Source organism: Hyla sarda, chromosome 1 (genome assembly GCF_029499605.1).
Source record: "Hyla sarda isolate aHylSar1 chromosome 1, aHylSar1.hap1, whole genome shotgun sequence".
NCBI classification, from domain to species: domain Eukaryota; kingdom Metazoa; phylum Chordata; class Amphibia; order Anura; family Hylidae; genus Hyla; species Hyla sarda.
In genome coordinates this window covers 601678921-601700706 of record NC_079189.1, presented here as the reverse complement: position 1 = coordinate 601700706, position 21786 = coordinate 601678921, and the positions used below count along the sequence as shown (strand labels likewise).

Genomic DNA, 21786 nt, shown 5'->3' with positions numbered 1-21786 from the left:
GGGTCCCCGCTCCTCCCCGGAGCGCTCACGGCGTCTTTCTCCCTGCAGCGCCCCGGTCAGTCCCGCTGACCGGGAGCGCTGCACTGTCATGGCCGTCGGGGATGCGATTCGCACAGCGGGACGCGCCCGCTCGCGAATCGCATCCCAGGTCACTTACCCGTCCCGGTCCCCTGCTGTCATGTGCTGGCGCGCGCGGCTCCGCTCTCTAGGGCGCGCGCGCGCCAGCTCTCTGAGACTTAAAGGGCCAGTGCACCAATGATTGGTGCCTGGCCCAATTAGCTTAATTGGCTTCCACCTGCTCCCTGGCTATATCTGATCTCCTCCCTTGCACTCCCTTGCCGGATCTTGTTGCCTTGTGCCAGTGAAAGCGTTTAGTGTGTCCAAAGCCTGTGTTACCTGAACTTCTGCTATCCATCCTGACTACGAACCTTGTCGCCTGCCCCCGACCTTCTGCTACGTCTGACCTTGCCTCTGCCTAGTCCTTCTGTCCCACGCCTTCTCAGCAGTCAGCGAGGTTGAGCCGTTGCTAGTGGATACGACCTGGTTGCTACTGCCGCAGCAAGACCATCCCGCTTTGCGGCGGGCTCTGGTGAAAACCAGTAGCCTCTTAGAACCGGTCCACTAGCACGGTCCACGCCAATCCCTCGCTGACACAGCGGATCCACAACCCGTAGCCGAATCGTGACAATATCATTGTGTATTCTCCTTACTATAGAGAGGACGTCACCTGTAATCACTGATATTATTGTGTATTCTCCTCACTATAGAGAAGATGTCACCTGTAATCACTGATATTATTGTGTATTCTACTCATTTTGTTCTATCAGAGCTAAAGTCATTTGTAAGTCGTACAGTTATGATGAGTGAAACTACAACTCCCAGGATAACCTTACCACTGCTTAAAGGGGTACTCTGCTGGCAAAATTTTTTTTAAATCAACTGGTGCCAGAAAGTTAAACAGATTTGTAAATTACCGGTACTTCTATTTAAAAATCCTTTCAGTACTTATCAGCTACTGTATGCTCCACAAGAAGTTCTTTTCTTTTTTAATTTCCTTTCTGTCTGACCCCAGTGCTCTTTACTGACACCTCTGTCCATTTTAGGAACTGTCCAGAGTAGGAGCAAATCCCCATAGCAAACCTCTTCTGCTCTGGACAGTTCCTGACATGGACAGAGGTGTCAGCAGAGAGCACTGTGGTCAGACAGAAGGGAAATTCAAAAAGAAAAGAACTTCCTGAGGAGCATATAGCAGCTGATAAGTACTGGAAGGATTAAGATTTTTAAATAGAAGTAATTTACAAATCTGTACCAGTTTATTTGAAAGAAAATGTTTTCCACCGGAGTACCCCTTTAAGTCATTCTGGGAGCTGTAGTTTTAAATGGTGAAAACTTCTATAGCGCTTTCCCATTTTATGGCAATTGGTATATTTGATTATTATACTGGATTTTTTCACAATGCGCTACACTAGTGGCGTCTGTCACAACTGGCCAAAAAATTACTTTGGGGGGGGGGGGTAGGTACGTAGTGACACCAACCCTAGCAATACCACTGGCTGTATTATGTATTATATGGGTGACATTATATTTATATATATATTAATAAACAAATTAATATAGATGTGTGTGTGTGTATATATATATATATATATATATATATATATATATATATATATATATACTGTATTTATCGGCGTATAACACACGCCCCCATTTTAACAGGGAAATTTAAGTATTAAAAATAAAATGTAAAATAAATTACTTGGACTAAATGCCACATCATCCGCCCAACTTCGTTTTCTTCTGCACCTCAGTTTGGTCCTGTCCCCTCCAGTGCCAAATCATTCCTTCCCTTTTATCAGTCCCTGTGCCACATTAACCCCTCTCATCGCCGCCCCCCATGTCTCATCATCCCCCCATGTCTCATAATTTCCCCGTCATAGACCACCACTAGCCATACAGACATTAAGCATTTAGTGCCTCCCCCACCATCATTTCCCCGTCTCATCATCCCCCACCCTGTCTCATCATGTCCCCCCATCAATCAATCATTCTCCCTCATCATTTCCCCCACCCTGTCTCCTCATCCCCCCACCGTCTCCTCATCCCCCCCACCCTGTCTCATCATGTCCCCCCATGATTCCCCCCTCATCATCCCCCACCCTGTCTCATCAACCCCCACCCAGTCTCATCATGTCCCCCATCATCCCCCACCCTGTCTCACCCTGTCTCAGCTACATGTACATTACACATATACAGCTCTAATGTGTACACATACAGCTCAGCTACATGTACATTACACATATACAGCTCTACTGTGTACACATACAGCTCAGCTACATGTACATTACACATATACAGCTCTACTGTGTACACATACAGCTTAGCTACATGTACATTACACATATACAGCTCTACTGTGTACACATACAGCTCAGCTACATGCACATTACACATATACAGCTCTATTGTGTACACATACAGCTCAGCTACATGTACATTACACATATACAGCTCTACTGTGTACACATACAGCTCAGCTACATGCACATTACACATATACAGCTCTACTGTGTACACATACAGCTCAGCTACATGTACATTACACATATACAGCACTACTGTGTACACATACAGCTCAGCTACATGTACATTACACATATACAGCACTACTGTGTACACATACAGCTCAGCTACATGCACATTACACATATACAGCTCTACTGTGTACACATACAGCTCAGCTACATGTACATTACACATATACAGCTCTACTGTGTACACATACAGCTCAGCTACATGTAAATTACACATATACAGCACTACTGTGTACACATACAGCTCAGCTACATGTACATTACACACATACAGCTCAGCTACATGCACATTACACATATACAGCTCTACTGTGTACACATACAGCTCAGCTACATGCACATTACACATATACAGCTCTACTGTGTACACATACAGCTCAGCTACATGTACATTACACATATACAGCTCTACTGTGTACACATACAGCTCAGCTACATGCACATTACACATATACAGCTCTACTGTGTACACATACAGCTCAGCTACATGTACATTACACATGTACAGCTCTACTGTGTACACATACAGCTCAGCTACATGCACATTACACATATACAGCTCTACTGTGTACACATACAGCTCAGCTACATGCACATTACACATATACAGCTCTACCGTGTACACATACAGCTCAGCTACATGCACATTACACACAGCTCTACCGTGTACACATACAGCTCAGCTACATGTACATTACACATATACAGCTCTACTGTGTACACATACAGCTCAGCTACATGCACATTACACATATACAGCTCTACTGTGTACACATACAGCTCAGCTACATGCACATTACGCATATACAGCACTACTGTGTACACATACAGCTCAGCTACATGTACATTACACATATACAGCTCTACTGTGTACACATACAGCTCAGCTACATGCACATTACACACAGCTCTACTGTGTACACATACAGCTCAGCTACATGTACATTACATATACACAGCACTACTGTGTACACATACAGCTCAGCTACATGCACATTACACATATACAGCTCTACTGTGTACACATACAGCTCAGCTACATGTACATTACACATATACAGCTCTACTGTGTACACATACAGCTCAGCTACATGTACATTTCACATATACAGCTCTACTGTGTACACATACAGCTCAGCTACATGTACATTACACATATACAGCTCTACTGTGTACACATACAGCTCAGCTACATGTACATTACACACAGCTCTACTGTGTACACATACAGCTCAGCTACATGCACATTACACATATACAGCTCTACTGTGTACACATACAGCTCAGCTACATGCACATTACACATATACAGCTCTACTGTGTACACATACAGCTCAGCTACATGTACATTACACATATACAGCTCTACTGTGTACACATACAGATCAGCTACATGTACATTACACATGTACAGCTCTACTGTGTACACATACAGCTCAGCTACATGTACATTACACATATACAGCTCTACTGTGTACACACACAGCTCAGCTACATGTACATTACACATATACAGCTCTACTGTGTACACATACAGCTCAGCTACATGCACATTACACATATACAGCTCTACTGTGTACACATACAGCTCAGCTACATGCACATTACACATATACAGCACTACTGTGTACACATACAGCTCAGCTACATGCACATTACACATATACAGCTCTACTGTGTACACATACAGCTCAGCTACATGCACATTACACATATACAGCTCTACTGTGTACACATACAGCTCAGCTACATGTACATTACACATATACAGCTCTACTGTGTACACATACAGCTCAGCTACATGTACATTACACATATACAGCTCTACTGTGTACACATACAGCTCAGCTACATGTACATTACACATATCCAGCTCTACTGTGTACACATACAGCTCAGCTACATGCACATTACACATATACAGCTCTACTGTGTACACATACAGCTCAGCTACATGTATATTACACATATACAGCTCTACTGTGTACACATACAGCTCAGCTACATGCACATTACACATATACAGCTCTACTGTGTACACATACAGCTCAGCTACATGTACATTACACATATACAGCTCTACTGTGTACACATACAGATCAGCTACATGTACATTACACATGTACAGCTCTACTGTGTACACATACAGCTCAGCTACATGCACATTACACATATACAGCTCTACTGTGTACACATACAGCTCAGCTACATGCACATTACACATATACAGCTCTACTGTGTACACATACAGCTCAGCTACATGCACATTACACATATACAGCTCTACTGTGTACACATACAGCTCAGCTACATGTACATTACACATATACAGCTCTACTGTGTACACATACAGCTCAGCTACATGTACATTACACATGTACAGCTCTACTGTGTACACATACAGCTCAGCTACATGTACATTACACATATACAGCTCTACTGTGTACACACACAGCTCAGCTACATGTACATTACACATATACAGCTCTACTGTGTACACACACAGCTCAGCTACATGTACATTACACATATACAGCTCTACTGTGTACACATACAGCTCAGCTACATGCACATTACACATATACAGCTCTCCTGTGTACACATACAGCTCAGCTACATGTACATTACACATATACAGCTCTACTGTGTACACATACAGCTCAGCTACATGTACATTTCACATATACAGCTCTACTGTGTACACATACAGCTCAGCTACATGTACATTACACATATACAGCTCTACTGTGTACACATACAGCTCAGCTACATGTACATTACACACAGCTCTACTGTGTACACATACAGCTCAGCTACATGCACATTACACATATACAGCTCTACTGTGTACACATACAGCTCAGCTACATGCACATTACACATATACAGCTCTACTGTGTACACATACAGCTCAGCTACATGTACATTACACATATACAGCTCTACTGTGTACACATACAGATCAGCTACATGTACATTACACATGTACAGCTCTACTGTGTACACATACAGCTCAGCTACATGTACATTACACATATACAGCTCTACTGTGTACACACACAGCTCAGCTACATGTACATTACACATATACAGCTCTACTGTGTACACATACAGCTCAGCTACATGTACATTACACATATACAGCTCTACTGTGTACACATACAGCTCAGCTACATGCACATTACACATATACAGCACTACTGTGTACACATACAGCTCAGCTACATGCACATTACACATATACAGCTCTACTGTGTACACATACAGCTCAGCTACATGCACATTACACATATACAGCTCTACTGTGTACACATACAGCTCAGCTACATGTACATTACACATATACAGCTCTACTGTGTACACATACAGCTCAGCTACATGTACATTACACATATCCAGCTCTACTGTGTACACATACAGCTCAGCTACATGTACATTACACATATCCAGCTCTACTGTGTACACATACAGCTCAGCTACATGCACATTACACATATACAGCTCTACTGTGTACACATACAGCTCAGCTACATGTATATTACACATATACAGCTCTACTGTGTACACATACAGCTCAGCTACATGCACATTACACATATACAGCTCTACTGTGTACACATACAGCTCAGCTACATGTACATTACACATATACAGCTCTACTGTGTACACATACAGATCAGCTACATGTACATTACACATGTACAGCTCTACTGTGTACACATACAGCTCAGCTACATGCACATTACACATATACAGCTCTACTGTGTACACATACAGCTCAGCTACATGCACATTACACATATACAGCTCTACTGTGTACACATACAGCTCAGCTACATGCACATTACACATATACAGCTCTACTGTGTACACATACAGCTCAGCTACATGTACATTACACATATACAGCTCTACTGTGTACACATACAGCTCAGCTACATGTACATTACACATGTACAGCTCTACTGTGTACACATACAGCTCAGCTACATGTACATTACACATATACAGCTCTACTGTGTACACACACAGCTCAGCTACATGTACATTACACATATACAGCTCTACTGTGTACACACACAGCTCAGCTACATGTACATTACACATATACAGCTCTACTGTGTACACATACAGCTCAGCTACATGCACATTACACATATACAGCACTACTGTGTACACATACAGCTCAGCTACATGCACATTACACATATACAGCTCTACTGTGTACACATACAGCTCAGCTACATGCACATTACACATATACAGCTCTCCTGTGTACACATACAGCTCAGCTACATGCACATTACACATATACAGCTCTCCTGTGTACACATACAGCTCAGCTACATGCACATTACACATATACAGCTCTACTGTGTACACATACAGCTCAGCTACATGCACATTACACATATACAGCTCTACTGTGTACACATACAGCTCAGCTACATGTACATTACACATATACAGCTCTACTGTGTACACATACAGCTCAGCTACATGTACATTACACATATACAGCTCTACTGTGTACACATACAGCACAGCTACATGTACATTACACATATACAGCTCTACTGTGTACACATACAGCTCAGCTACATGCACATTACACACAGCTCTGCTGCAGACATATATAACACACACATACACAGCTCTGCACCACGCACATCACACACACACAGCTCTGCTGCATACACATAACTTCAGCTCATCCAGCAGCGATCACAACCAGCACAGCAGAGTCCTGCATACACTGAGCAGATGAGCCTAGAGCAGCAGCCCCTGATCATGTGACTCCTCCTCCTCTTTCTCCATGTGACTGATCACATGACTGTGACATCATGGCAGGTGGTGTAAGCACAGGGTAAGTACACGGCTCTGTACAGGCTGCGGTGGAGGTATGTAGTGTATATATATATATATGAGGATTGTGATGTCATCAGGAGGAGTCGCAGTTCTCAGTGACGTCATTAGACTAAGACACTGGAGGAGGCAGGAATTTATGGAGGGGGATTTATCAAGGGATTTAGAGCTCTTTTTTGCTTACAAATGTCGCACAAAAAGTCGCATAACCTAGCAAAAGCTACAAAGAGCCTACAAAAGAGAATTTTATTTTTATTTTAAAAGAGAATTTTATTTTGCAGTGGTCAGGGATTTATCAAGTGCGAAAGTCGCACAAAAAGTCGCAACCACCTCCAAAACAGCGTAAATATAAGCAAGTCTGGACCTGGCTTACAAAACTTGCTTTGGAGAGCGGTATTTCATATTTCCGGGAACCGAGATCACGGCTCCAGCGGGAAATATGAAATCACAGCTGCATAAAGGAGTACGGGCTCCGTCTTATAAACCAACATTGGGGTGGGAGATGAGCAGCAGCGGCGGGGGTGGGGGAGAGCGGCGGTGGCGTTGGTGGGGGTAAAAGAGCAACGGCGTTGGGGGCGGGAAATGTGCGGTGGCATTGGGGGGGGAGATGAGCGGCGGTGGGGTGAGGGAGATCAGCATTGGCAACGTTGGGGTGGATCGGCAGCGGGGGGGGGGGGGAGATGAGTGGCAGCAGGGGGGAGATGAGCAGTGGCCGCATTGTGGGGGGGAGATGAGCAGCGACATTGTGGGGGAAATGAGCGGCAGCGGCGAGGGGGGAGATAAGCGGCGTTGGCGTTGGGGGGAGAGATGAGCGGTGGTGGCATTGGGGGGCGGGAAATGAGCGGCGGCAGCATGCGGGGGGGAGATGAGTGGCGGCGTTTGGGTGGGGGGGGGGGGGAGATGAGCGCCGGTGGGGTGGGGTGTTGGTCAATCACGGCAATGCCTGGGGAAATATGAAATTACAGTGTAGTTTCATATTTCTGGAAGCCGTTCGGCTCCGCTGCCCTGGCCACTGGCCTGTATCAACCACCCGCCCAAGAGGTTGCAACTACAACTCCCAGCATGTCCTCACTGTAAGGGCTTGCTGGGAGTTGTAGTCTTGCAACAGCTAGCGGGCTAGTGGTAGATGCGGCTGTCATTTTAACACCAGGGTGCCTCCAGATTTTTCTAAACTATAACTCCTATCATGGACGTTGTAGTTTAGAAACGGGGTGCCTCCAGCTGTTGCTAAACTACAACTCCCATCATGGGAGTTGTAGTTTAGCAACTGTTAGAGTCTCGCTGTTCCTAAACTACAACTCCTATCATGGTAGGAGTTGTAGTTTAGGAACAGCGAGACTCCAGATATTGATAAACTGGAGGCTCACTGTTGCTTAATTAAAACACCCATCATTCCCAGCCAGCCAAAGGCTGTCTGGAAATAATGGGGGTTGTAGTTTAGCAACAGCTGGAGGCTCCCTGTTGGAAACACTGCTTTATGGGCATTCTCCCCAGGGGAGAGCCCTATAAAAGTACTAACATATTTTTGTGTTTTTTTTAATTATTATTCCAGATCCATTTATGCAGAGGACTACTTCGGATTCAGAGGACTACAACGATGACCCACTTTTTCTTCATTTTAATATTAATAAAATGGTTAATGAGGGCTTGTGGGAATAAAAGTTTTTTAAATGTGCTGTGTTTTTTTTTTAATTTACATTACAGGCTTAGTAGTGGAAGCTGTCTCATATACGGAATCCATTACTTAGCGTTAGCACCAGAAACAGCTAGTGCTAACCCCCAATTATTACCCCGGTACCCACTGCCACAGGGGTGTCAGGAAGAGCCAGTACTAACATGCCCGGAGCATCAAATATGGCGCTCCTGGGCCTAGGCGGTAACAGGCTGCCGTTATTTAGGCTGGGGAGGGCCAGTAACAATGTTCCTCGCCCACCCTGGTAACATCAGGCTGTTGCTGCTTGGTTGGTATCTGGCTGAGAATGAAAATAGGGGGAACCACACACGTTTTTTAAATTATTTAATTATTTCCAAAAAACTTGTGTGGTTCCCCCTATTTTCAGTATCAGCCAGATACAAACAGCCTGATGTTACCAGGGTGGGCGAGGACCATTATTACTGGCCCTCCCCAGCCTAAATAATGCCAGCCTGTTACCGCCTAGGCCCAGGAGTGCCATTTTTGAAGCTCTGGGCCTGTTGGTACCGGCTCTTCCCTGCACCCCTGTGGCGGTGGGTACAGGGGTAATAATTGGGGGTTAGCGCTAGCTGTTTTTGAGGCTAACACTAAGCACTGGCTTAGTAATGGATTCCGTCTATAAGACGGCTTCCACTACTAAGAAAGTAAAGTAAATTTAAATAAAAAAAACATGTTGAGAAAAAAAATTATTCCAAAAAAAACACTCCCCGTACAAGCCCTCTTTAAGCATTTTATTAATTGAGAAAATAAAACACTAGTCATCTACGTAATCCAATGAAGACAAAGAAGTCCTCTGCATACATACTGATCTGAAATGAGAAAAAAAAATAATAAAACGTAATAATAAAAAAGTAGTAAAAACTTTTAATAAACACAGAGGAGAAGGAGGTGGTGTTTCCCAGTAGTGTTCTGAAGTTATTTATTGGTTTTTGCTTATGTGAGCCAAATTTATAAACCTCCTGGTATATAGTATGATAAATACATCATACATAAGCAAAACCAAAGCAAGAAAAAAACATGACCACAGAACTCGCTTACCAAAGAACGATGATAAATGTCCCCGATGGAGTTTATACACCGGATCGTCTGTGACCGGGAATTTCTGAATTTTATTATTTTGTGTTATGATAAAAATTAGAAATGATATATTGTCTCTGCTTTCTATAAGGTGTCAGGACGTGGCGGTGTATTTCTCCATGGAGGAGTGGGAGTATGTAGAAGGACACAAGGATCAGTACAAGGATCAGGTGATGATGGAGGATCAGCAGCCCCTCACATCAGCAGGTAATAGACATGACTATATACACACGTCCTCTCATTATTTGTATGTAAAGAATGAATTCAGTCTCTGTATGTGTTCCCTACAGTCAGATCCAGTAAGAGAACAGCAGCAGAGAGGTGTCCCCGTCCTCTTCTTCCACAGGATCAGGATCAGGTAGATGGAGATATTCCCTATGATCTGTAGAAGGGCTGTGAAGCTCTTGTGTTCAGTCTTGTTTTATCCTACAGTATTATATGCTTTATCCAGAAAAAAGACGATGCGGGGGCACTCACGTTTAGGTGATCAGGTACAGGCTTCTTTATTTTCACAGTGCAGGTAAAATCAATGCATATCGGGGCGTCAGAGGACGTTGAGGCCATAACTCTATGGAAAGCTGGTAATTGGTTCTGAAGCCCCAAAATGTCACCCAAAAATTGGAAAAAGTGAGGATTAAAGAAAAATAAGTAGATAACTAATATAGATAAAGCAAGTCCTTACAGATAAAAGTAATAAAGATCTGCTGGGAGCTGTAATCACTGTCTATGTAGAGGACAGGAGCTTCTTCAGGGTCCTGTACAGGACACAGTGTCCTAAAAAAAAGTAACATGGAGTCGCCCTCACCTGGTGTCCAAAGGAGCAGCTAACCCTGGTACAGGTAAAGAGTACAGAACATGTAATACCTCCCTGTACTGTAGGGGGCGCTACCAGACACCAGTCAGTGCATACACTCCAGTAATACAGGTAAAGAGTAGTACAGAACATGTAATACCTCCCTGTACTGTAGGGGGCTCTACCAGGCACCAGTCAGTGCATACACTTCAGTAATACAGGTAAAGAGTACAGAACATGTAATACCTCCCTGTACTGTAGGGGGCGCTACCAGACACCAGTCAGTGCATACACTCCAGTAATACAGGTAAAGAGTAGTACAGAACATGTAATACCTCCCTGTACTGTAGGGGGCTCTACCAGGCACCAGTCAGTGCATACACTTCAGTAATACAGGTAAAGAGTACAGAACATGTAATACCTCCCTGTACTGTAGGGGGCGCTACCAGACACCAGTCAGTGCATACACTTCAGTAATACAGGTAAAGAGTAGTACAGAACATGTAATACCTCCCTGTACTGTAGGGGGCGCTACCAGACACCAGTCAGTGCATACACTTCAGTAATACAGGTAAAGAGTAATACAGAACATGTAATACCTCCCTGTATTGTAGGGGGCGCTACCAGCCAGTCAGTGCATACACTTCAGTAATACAGGCAAAGAGTAGTACAGAACATGTAGTACCACCCTGTACTGTAGGGGGCGCTACCAGACACCAGTCAGTGCATACACTTCAGTAATACAGGTAAAGAGTAGTACAGAACATGTAGTACCACCCTGTACTGTAGGGGGCGCTACCAGACACCAGTCAGTGCATACACTTCAGTAATACAGGTAAAGAGTAGTACAGAACATGTAATACCTCCCTGTACTGTAGGGGGCGCTACCAGACACCAGTCAGTGCATGCTCTTCAGTAATATAGGTAAAGAGTACAGAACATGTAATACCTCCCTGTACTGTAGAGGGCGCTACCAGACACCAGTCAGTGCATACACTTCAGTAATACAGGTAAAGAGTAGTACAGAACATGTAATACCTCCCTGTACTGTAGGGGGCGCTACCAGACACCAGTCACTTCATACACTTCAGTAATACAGGTAAAGAGTAGTACAGAACATGTAATACCTCCCTGTACTGTAGGGGGTGCTACCAGACACCAGTCACTTCATACACTTCAGTAATACAGGTTAATAGTACAGAACATGTAATACCTCCCTGCACTGTAGGGGGCGCTACCAGACACCATTTCGATAGGGGATAAGATGTGTTAGGGCCGGAGTACCCCTTTAACTTGACTTCCTTACCTGGCTTTTAGCCTACTATTTTGACTGTTGCCAGTCCGTCATCTGCCTTATTCCCAGTACCTTATATTCGGCCACCCGGCCTACTTTACAAGCAGCTTCCCACACTAGGACCTCTCTCGAAAGTGCCCTCTCCAACTTCAGCATCCTGGAGTGGGATAAAGGGTATAAACTTAAAGTTTTAATAAAAGTGTAAAAGACATTGTTTTTTAGACAGAATCGGGATATATCGCGATGTATCATCACCTAGACGGTATCGGGATATATCGGGATATATCGAATCGCCCGAATAGCCACACTGGTATCGCGATTCGAAACGTATCGCCAAATTCTTGGTGATTCACACCCCTAGTACCCAGACTCCACTTCTGTAGTGGAGTCTTAACCCCTTAAGGACCAAGCCCATTTTAACCTTAAGGACCAGGCCAATTTTATTTTTGCGTTATCGTTTTTTCACCCTTGTCTTCTAAAACCCATAACTCTTTTATATTTCCATCTACAGACACATATAAGGGCTTGTTTTTTGCATGACCAATGGTACCTTGTAATGAAACCTCTCATTTTACCATAGAATGTACGGCAAACCCCCCAAAAAAATTTAGGGGGAGGAAATTTAAATGAAAACCACAATTTAGCACATTTTGGAGGGTTTTGTTTTCACGCTGTACACTTAACGGTAAAAATGAAATGTGTTCTTTATTCTGCGGGTCAATATGATTAAAATGATACCCATGGCTAGATACTTTTATATTTTTGTACCGCTTAAAAAAAATCTAAAACTTTTTGTACAAAATCAGTAATCTAGAATCGCCCTATTTTGACCACCTATAACTTTTAAATTTTTCCGTATATAGGGCGGTATGAGGGCTCATTTTTTGCGCCTTCATCTGTAATTTTTATCGAAACCACATTTACATATATAAAACTTTTAGATTATTTTTTATTAATTTTTGGATTATAATTTTTTTTTACGTTTACGCCGTTCACCGTAAGGGATCATTAACATTATATTTTGATAGTTCGGACATTTACGCATGTGGTGATACCAAATATGTTTATATAAAAAAAAAAAAAGTGTACGCTTTTTGGGGGTAAAATGGCAAAAAAGGGATTTTTAACTTTTTTACTTTTTATCTTTACATTTTTCAACTTTTTTCTTACACTTTTTATGTCCGCATAGGGAACTATCTATAGCAATCATTTGATTGCTAACACTGTTCAGTACTATGCATAGGACATAGCACTGATCAGTATTATTGGCTATCTTCTGCTCTGGTCTGCTCAATCTCAGACCAGAGCAGAAGACGCCGGGAGACGACAGAAGCAGGCGAGGGGACCTCAGTCCGCCATTACAGATGATCGGATCCCCGCGGCATCTATTTTAACATGCGCATTGCCGCAAATACCGTGATCTGTACTGATCACAGCATCTGAGGGGTTAATGGCAGACATCTGCACGATCACGGATGTCGGCCATTACCGGCGTGTCTCCGGCTGCTGATAGCAGCCGAAACCTGCTGTGTATGACGCGAGCACCGCTCCGAGGCTCGCTCGCGGTCATACACAGGACGTAAATTTACATCCTGGTGTGTGAAGTACCGCAAAACCAGGACGTACATTAACGTCCATGGTCATTAAAGGGTTAAAGGGGTGCTCTGGCTATAAAAAAAAAATAATAATAATAATAATAATGCCCAGGCTGTTGACATTAAAAAACTAACTGAAAAAAATAACAAAACAAACCCTCTACTTACCTCTTTCAAATCCCTGATGCCTCAGGTATCGCTGTCCTGTCTTGTGTTGTTTACTGAGTGGCAGATGGACATATTGAGCCCCAGCACTGGTCTAGTTACTGGTGCGGAGGCCCAGTATGTCACAGTACCGCTCAGCAAATAACCACAGCACCAGGGTACCCCGTTGAGTACAAAATTTAAGTAGCACAGCAGGTCCAGATGCATTAAATTTACCCTCAAGACTTGATTCAAAGCTTACACTGCTCACTACTACCAAAAACTTTGCTGCTCCTTTTGCACATACACATGCAAGCTTTTATATAAAGACAGCTGCACTTTAATGATCTTTATTGTTCTAAAACATTTCATGTGACTTCCCCCACTGTCTCATGACGTTTACAATATTTTTTTGCAGCTTATGAATCAGGATGAAGATCTGAACATTATTAATAGTATAAACATAATAGTAAAAGAAGAGACAGCTGTGAGCGGTGATGAGCAGTATAAGGAGGACATTCCTACAGGCAAAGATCTGAATTTTATTAATTCTCCAGATATAACAGTAAAAGAAGAAAAAAAGACTGATATGAGCGGTGATGAGCAGTATATGGAGAACATCCCTTCAGGGAAAGATCTGAACTATTTTAATGCTACAGACATAAAGGAAGAAGAAGAGACAGATGTGAGCGGTGATGAGCAGTATAAGGAGGACATTCCTACAGGGAAAGATCTGATCTATATTGAGGCTACAGACATAAAGGAAGAAGTAGATACAGATGAAAGCAATGATGAGCAGTATAAGGAGGACATTTCTACAAGTAACCACCCACGTGAGTAGTAACCACTAAATGCAGAAAAGAGTCACAGATTTTATTCAGTCAATTTCACAGGGAATCAACAGAAATACGATAAAATCAGTACACGGCTGTTCTGTCACTTTTTCTACTATAAATTCCCCATTCACCCTAAATATAAATGAAATATGGATAAAAATGTAACACTGTTATAGGCGATAACACATGCTGGTATATGGGCATGAAATATACCTTTATACCTTCATCTTCTGCTGTCCCTACTGATGAGGGGAAAAGTATTTTCACAATTTTGTGACCGAGGAGCTAGTAGCTCCTTTTATATGTAGAAGATAAAAAGATTTGTTGAAATATAAGCAACAGCTGCAGACTTGGAGGAAGTTTATTGAAGTCAGCAGGTGGCGCTGTGTTAACTGTTTGAGGAGTAGTCCAGGATTGAATGCACCCCCGAGTAACCTTCGGCCAATCCCCTGGTGCCTCCAGCATCCTGTCTTTGGTCCTCTGTGGGGATCCTTTTCCTGCTTCTTATCGTCTGCTCGTCACACTGCAGATCAGCTAATTGCTGGCTGCAGCAATGTCCCCCCTCGGAGGGGGGACATTGCTGCAGCCAGCAATTAGCTGATCTGCAGTGTGACCACATGACCAGAAGAAGCAGGAAGAGGATCCCAGTGGAGGACCTGAGCAGGATACCTGGTATTTGGTATTGCTGTGTGCGGAAAGCCCCATGTACTCCAAAATGGTACTATAACTAAAAAAACTATAGATCACAATGTAAAAATTGAGCCCTCATACAACCCTGTAGACTAAAAAATAAAAAAGATGGGCAATTGTTGGTTAGATTTGGTTAATTTAAAGGGGTACTCTGCTGAAAACATCTTATCCCCTTTCTTTGCGGGGGTCCCTTTGCGGGGCTGGCAGCGGCGGCATCCGGAACACAGAAGCTTGTAGCTTCTGTGTTTGTGACGTCACGCCCCCTTCATTAATGTCTATGGGAGGGGGAGTGACGGCTACTTCATAGCCAGAGGTCAAGTCCCAGGAAAAAAAAAAAAAGTGTGGGAACTCACCCAAGATTTCCTGGTACTGCCAAGGGGAATGGTGTTCCTGCTGTGGAAAAAGTGTAAGAACTCTTTTCCCATGTGTTCCTGCAGGACTTGAGCCCTGGTCTCCTCCCATAGACATGAATGGACGGGGCGTGGTGTCTGGCATTCAGTGATCGGGCACGGAGTATGCACCGCATGCCGAATGGTAGGGAAATAAGATGTTTTCAGTGGAGTACCCCTTTTAAGCAGATTTATTTATTTATTTATTTTTTTTTACCCGTTTTCACCTTAAGGCTAATTTCCTTTTTGCACTTTAGTTTATTCCTCCTCATCTTCTAAAAATCATAACGCGTTCAATGTTGCACCTACAGACCCATATGAGGGCTTGTTTTTTGTGTCACCAATTGTACCATATATACTCGAGTATAAGCCGAGTTTTTCAGCACCATTTTTTTCGTGCTGAAAACGCCCCCCTTGGCTTATACTCGAGTGAACTCTCCGCCTGTCAATCCCTTCTCAGTGATCTTCAACCTGCGGACCTCCAGATGATGCAAAACTACAACTCCCAGCATGCCCGGGTATGCTGGGTGTTGTAGTTTTGAAACCTCTGGAGGTCTGCAGGTTGAAGACCACTGCGGCCTTCGTCATCATCCAGCCCCCTCCTTTTGTTTTGTACTCACCTCCCCTCGGTGGGAAGGAAGGGTGAGCTGGTTCGGGCCATCTATGCTGCAGGGACCGTCCAGTGGGGAGGGTTAGTCGTTGCGGGCTGTCCATTTTCACCAGGGGGCCCTCTTTTCCGCGCTTCGTGTCCGGTCCCGGACTAGTGACGTTGCCTTGACGACTACGCACAGGGATGTTCATGCACAATGTCCCTGTGCATTGTCGTCAGGGCAACGTCACTAGGACCAGCTCACCCTAACTTCCTGCCGAGGGGAGGTGAGTACAAAACAAAAAGGTGGGGGGGGGGGCTGTATGATGACGAAGGCCACAGTTGTCTTCTACCTGCGGACCTCCAGAGGTTTCAAAACTACAACTCCCAGCATGCCTGGACAGCCGATGGCTGTCCGGGCATGCTGGGAGTTGTAGTTTTGCAACATCTGGAGGTCCGCCGGTTGAAGACCACTGATGAAGGGATTGACAGGCGGTGATGATGAAGGGGGGGGATGATGACAGGCGGTGATGATGAAGGGGGGATGATGACAGGGTGATGATGACGGGGGTCTGGAAGATGACATGAGGGGATGATGTATTTCCCACCCTAGGCTTACAGTCGAGTCAATAACTTTTCCTGGGTTTTTGGGGTGAAATTAGGGGCCTCGGCTTATATTCGGGTCAGCTTATACTCGAGTATATACGGTACTTTGTAATTACTTTATTTTATAACATAATCTGCAGCGGAAAAAAAAAACTTATTTGTGAGGTGAAATAAAAATAAAAAACACATTTTTGCTAATTTTTAGGGCTTCCGTTTCTACGCCGTGCACTTTTCGGTAAAAATGACACCTTATCTTAATTCTGTAGGTCCATACGGTTACAAGGATACCCAGTTTATGAAGGTTTTATTTTATTTTACTACTTAAAAAAATTATAACTACATGCACCAAAATTTGTATGTCTATAATTATCTTCTGACCCCTATAACTTTTTTATTTTTCCGCATACGGGGCTATATGAGGGTAATTTTTTGCACGTGGTCTTTAGTTTTTTTTTTTTTTAAGTATTTATTTGAAACTTTTTCAATCAACAACAATAGACAAATACAGTACCACACCAGTACAGAGCTCCTTTGAGTATTGCGACCAGTAAAGAGATGCTGGAAAAAATGTAGAACAAGCATATATGATAATGGTCAATCATGAAGCCCAGCACTAGGCAGCACAGTAACACAACATACAGGCACCCACACATACCCCACTCACACACCCAGAGAAGCACCCCCCATCCAGCCCCTTATCTCAAGGAGAAAGTGTTTTACTGGGGAGAACTACCGTATTTATCAGCGTATAACATGCACTTTTTAGGCTAAATTTTTTAGCCTAAAGTCTATGTTATACGCCGATACACCCCCAGGAAAGGCAGGGGGAGAGAGGCCGTCGCTGCCTGCTTCTCTCCCCCTGCCTTTCCTGGGGTCTAGAGCGCTGCTGCCGGCCCTTCTCTCCCCCTGGCTATCGGCGCCGCTGCCCGTTCTGTCCCCCTGACTATCGGTGCCGGCGCCCCATTGACGTCAGTGCGCCGCGCTGTGCAGTGCATAGCAACGACGCAGGGGATGCACACCGGAGGCCTGAAGCAGCGCGGACCTGACCCCGGCAACAGGTAATTATACAACCGGGGATGGGGGGAGGCAACGGGGCAGCGGCGCCGGCAATGGGTGCCGCTGCCCCTTCTCTCCCTCTGGCTGTCGGCATCGCTTCTCTCACCCTGGCTATCGGTGCCGGCGCCGGCACCGATAGTCAGGGGGACAGAACGGGCAGTGGCGCCGATAGCCAGGGAGAGAGAAGGGCCAGCAGCAGCGCTCTAGACCCCAGGAAAGGCAGGGGGAGAGAAGCGGGCAGCGACGGCCTCTCTCCCCCTGCCTTTCCTGGGGGTGTATCGGGGTATACACGCACACACACGCACCCTCATTTTACCATGGATATTTAGGTAAAACTTTTTTTACCCAAATATCCTTGGTAAAATGAAGGTGCGTGTTATAGGCCGGTGCGTGGTATACCCCGATAAATACGGTAACTTGCTCCTGAGGGACCACTGACTCACCCAAAATCAGCCACGGCATCCACACTTTATTAAATTTCTTCGGGCATCTGCGACTAATCTATAACGTTCTGTACAAGGGTATATATTTGTTGACCAGGTTAAACCACCGAGAGATAGGGGCGATGCTAGTGTCCTTCCACACCATTATCACAACCCTACGCGCACAAACAATAGGAAACGAATCAGCAGGCATCTATGTGAACCCGATTCCAGGTCATTAAAGGGCTACTCTGCTGCTCAGCGTTTGGAACAAACTGTTCCGAACGCTGGAGCCGGCACCGGGAGCTCATGACGTCACGCCCCGCTCCCTCAATGAAATTCAATGGGAGATCTGCAAAGCAGCTGATCTTAACCTCCCCAGGACCCACCTTTATCCCCTCATAAACTGGGCATTGTAGGAAATATTGTGCTAATGGTTCTAAAGCTAGATTAAAGAGGAGGGGTCAAAGTGGACACCCCTGCCTCATTCCTTTTTTTTTTAGGGAAAAGGGATCTGATAAATGACCTGGTAAATGTATGCGTGACATAGGCTTGGCATATAGTGCAGTCAGAAATGTACGGAAGCGTCCCAGAACACCAGCCCTTGTCAACACCATCTCCAGCCAGCCCCAGTTGACCTTATCAAAACCTTTTTCGGCATCTGATGTTAATAATGCTGGGACCTGGCTGTAGTAAGGCCTAGAAGACACCTCACCCTGGACCACCAAGACTCTTTAAATTAAAAACCACCGCCCTGCCATTGATAAAAAAAAAAAAACACTTGGGTAAGGGCCTAGGAGCGATGGCAAAAGATTTGCTAGCCTATCCGCCAGTATCTTGGAAATCGGTTTAATGCCTACGTTGAATAACGACATAGGGTGGTAGGCTCCCGGGAGAGTAGAATCTTTTCCTTCCTTATGGAGGACTTTTATATGCTCCATAGTGCCAGAGGGGGTAAAGTACCCGTAGATACAATGTTGTCATAGACAGTGAGTAAGACAGGACTACATTTATCCTTTGGTATTTCGAAAAACTCCCTGGTATACCTGTCCGGGCCCGGTGCCTTGTGATTTTTAAGTGCGAAATTGCCTGAGAAATTTCCTCCACTGTGATGACACCCATCAAGAGCAAATCTATCCTCTGCAGACAACGATGGAAAAGTGAATTGGTCTAGAAACTGGTTACCTGCGACTTCTGCAGGCTTTCCGGCAGCCTTCCGTGTCAGGTAGGAGAGAAATATTGGCAGACATCAATAGCGAGAAAGGGGATAAGAGGCGATCGGGCCGGAGCTCCGTCTTCTAGCTCCTTACATTTGCGCGCCGGAATCGCAAGTGGATGACCACCTCGTTGTTTTGATGCCTGGAGCAGCGCCTGACCCAGTCTTGGAGGTTTATCTTGCCAATAGAAGGATCTCAGAACACCCAGCTTCACAAAAAAACGCTTAGGGGGAATCAAAGGGGACAAATGGAAGACATACAGAAACTTAGGTAGATAGATCATTTTGAAAATATTAATTCCACCCGCCAATGACAGAGGCAAGGAGTTCCACGATTGCAATCTGTTAGCCGTAGAGACCAGCACAGGGTCCAGGTTTAGTGCCATTTAATCCCCCCAGACATGCAGTCACCTCCACTCCTCTAACAACGGCCGGGACCCGTGGCTAATAGCGCACGGCATTGATTGCGGTGCCGCACGCTATTAACCCTTTAGACGCGGCATTCAAAGCTAAACGCCGCGTCTATAGTGAAAGTATGCCGGTTAGCTCAGTGGGCTGTTCGGGATAGCCGCGGCGAAATTGCGGCATCCCGAACAGCTTACAGGACAGCCGGAGGGTCTCTACCTGCCTCCTCAGTACCTGAGATCCAGGCATGAGCAGTCAAGCGGCAGAATCATCGATCACTGGTTTCCTATGAGAAACCAGTGATCAATGTAAAAGATCAGTGTGTGCAGTGTTATAGGTCCCTATGGGATAACAAAGATCAGTGTGTGCAGTGTTATAGGGACCTATGGGAGCTATAACATTGCAAAAAAAAAAGTGAAAAAAAAAAGTGAATAAACATCATTTAACTCCTCCCCTATTAAAAGTTTGAATCACCCCCCTTTTCCCATAAAAAAAAAACACAGTGTAAATAAAAATAAACATATATGGTATCACCGCGTGCGGAAATGTCCGAATTATAAAAATATATTGTTAATTAAACCGCACGGTCAATGGCGTGCGCGCAAAAAAATTCCAAAGTCCAAAATAGTGCATTTTTGGTCACTTTTTATATCATGAAAAATGAATAAAAAGCAATCAATAAGTCCCATCAATGCAAAAATGATACCGTTAAAAACTTCACGGTGCAAAAAATGAGTCCTCATACCACCTCTAACGCGGAAAAATAAAAAAGTTATAGGTGTCAGAAATTACAATTTTAAACGTATACATTTTCCTGCATGTAGTTATGATTTTTTTCAAGAAGTCCGACAAAATCAAACCTATATAAGTAGGGGATCATTTTAATCGGATGAACCTACAGAATAAAGATAAGGTGTCATTTTTACCAAAAAATGTACTATGTAGAAACGGAAGCCCCCAAAAGTTACAAAATTACGTTTTTTTTTTTTTTCAATTCTGTCTCACAATGATTTTTTTTTTCGTTTCACCGTAGATTTTTGGGCAAAATGACTGACGCCATTACAAAGTAGAATTGGTGGCGCAAAGAATAAGACCTCATATGGATTTTTAGGTGCAAAATTGAAAGAGTTATGATTTTTTTTTAAAGGCAAGGAGCAAAAAACGAAAATGCAAAAACGGAAAAAAAAAAACCAGGTCCTTAAGGGGTTAAGGAGGGAAATCGGCCGGTAGGAATCTGGTAGAGTCAGATCCTTTCCTGGCTTGGGGAAAACTATAATAAGGGCTTCCCGCATGGAGTCCAGAAGCCTCCCAGTCTCCGCAGCAACACTAAAAAGATTCTGCAAGATAGGGATCAGCCGCTCCTCATTCACCCTGTACCAGTCTCCAATCATACCATCCAAACCCAGAGTTTTTCCCATCTGTAACAAAGCAATAGCCTGAGAGACCTCCTCAGAAGAAAAAGGGCATCTGAAGCAGATGCCTGTGCCTCAGTTAAGGCTTTAAGAGGGAGTCCCTTCAAAA

General features: G+C 44.2%; 1 protein-coding gene across 1 annotated transcript in view; it reads left to right on the top strand.

Moving 5' to 3' along the window:
• Window positions 1–21786, top strand: part of LOC130294092 (zinc finger protein 84-like) — a gene marked incomplete at its 5' end in the record, with an annotated part of 41809 nt that overhangs the window by 16668 nt on the left and 3355 nt on the right. The window contains 3 exons of the mRNA XM_056543559.1: window positions 10272–10437; window positions 10521–10588; window positions 14475–14889. Of these exons, the coding sequence (XP_056399534.1) occupies window positions 10272–10437; window positions 10521–10588; window positions 14475–14889 (649 nt within the window). The remainder of the gene's footprint in view (window positions 1–10271; window positions 10438–10520; window positions 10589–14474; window positions 14890–21786) is intronic.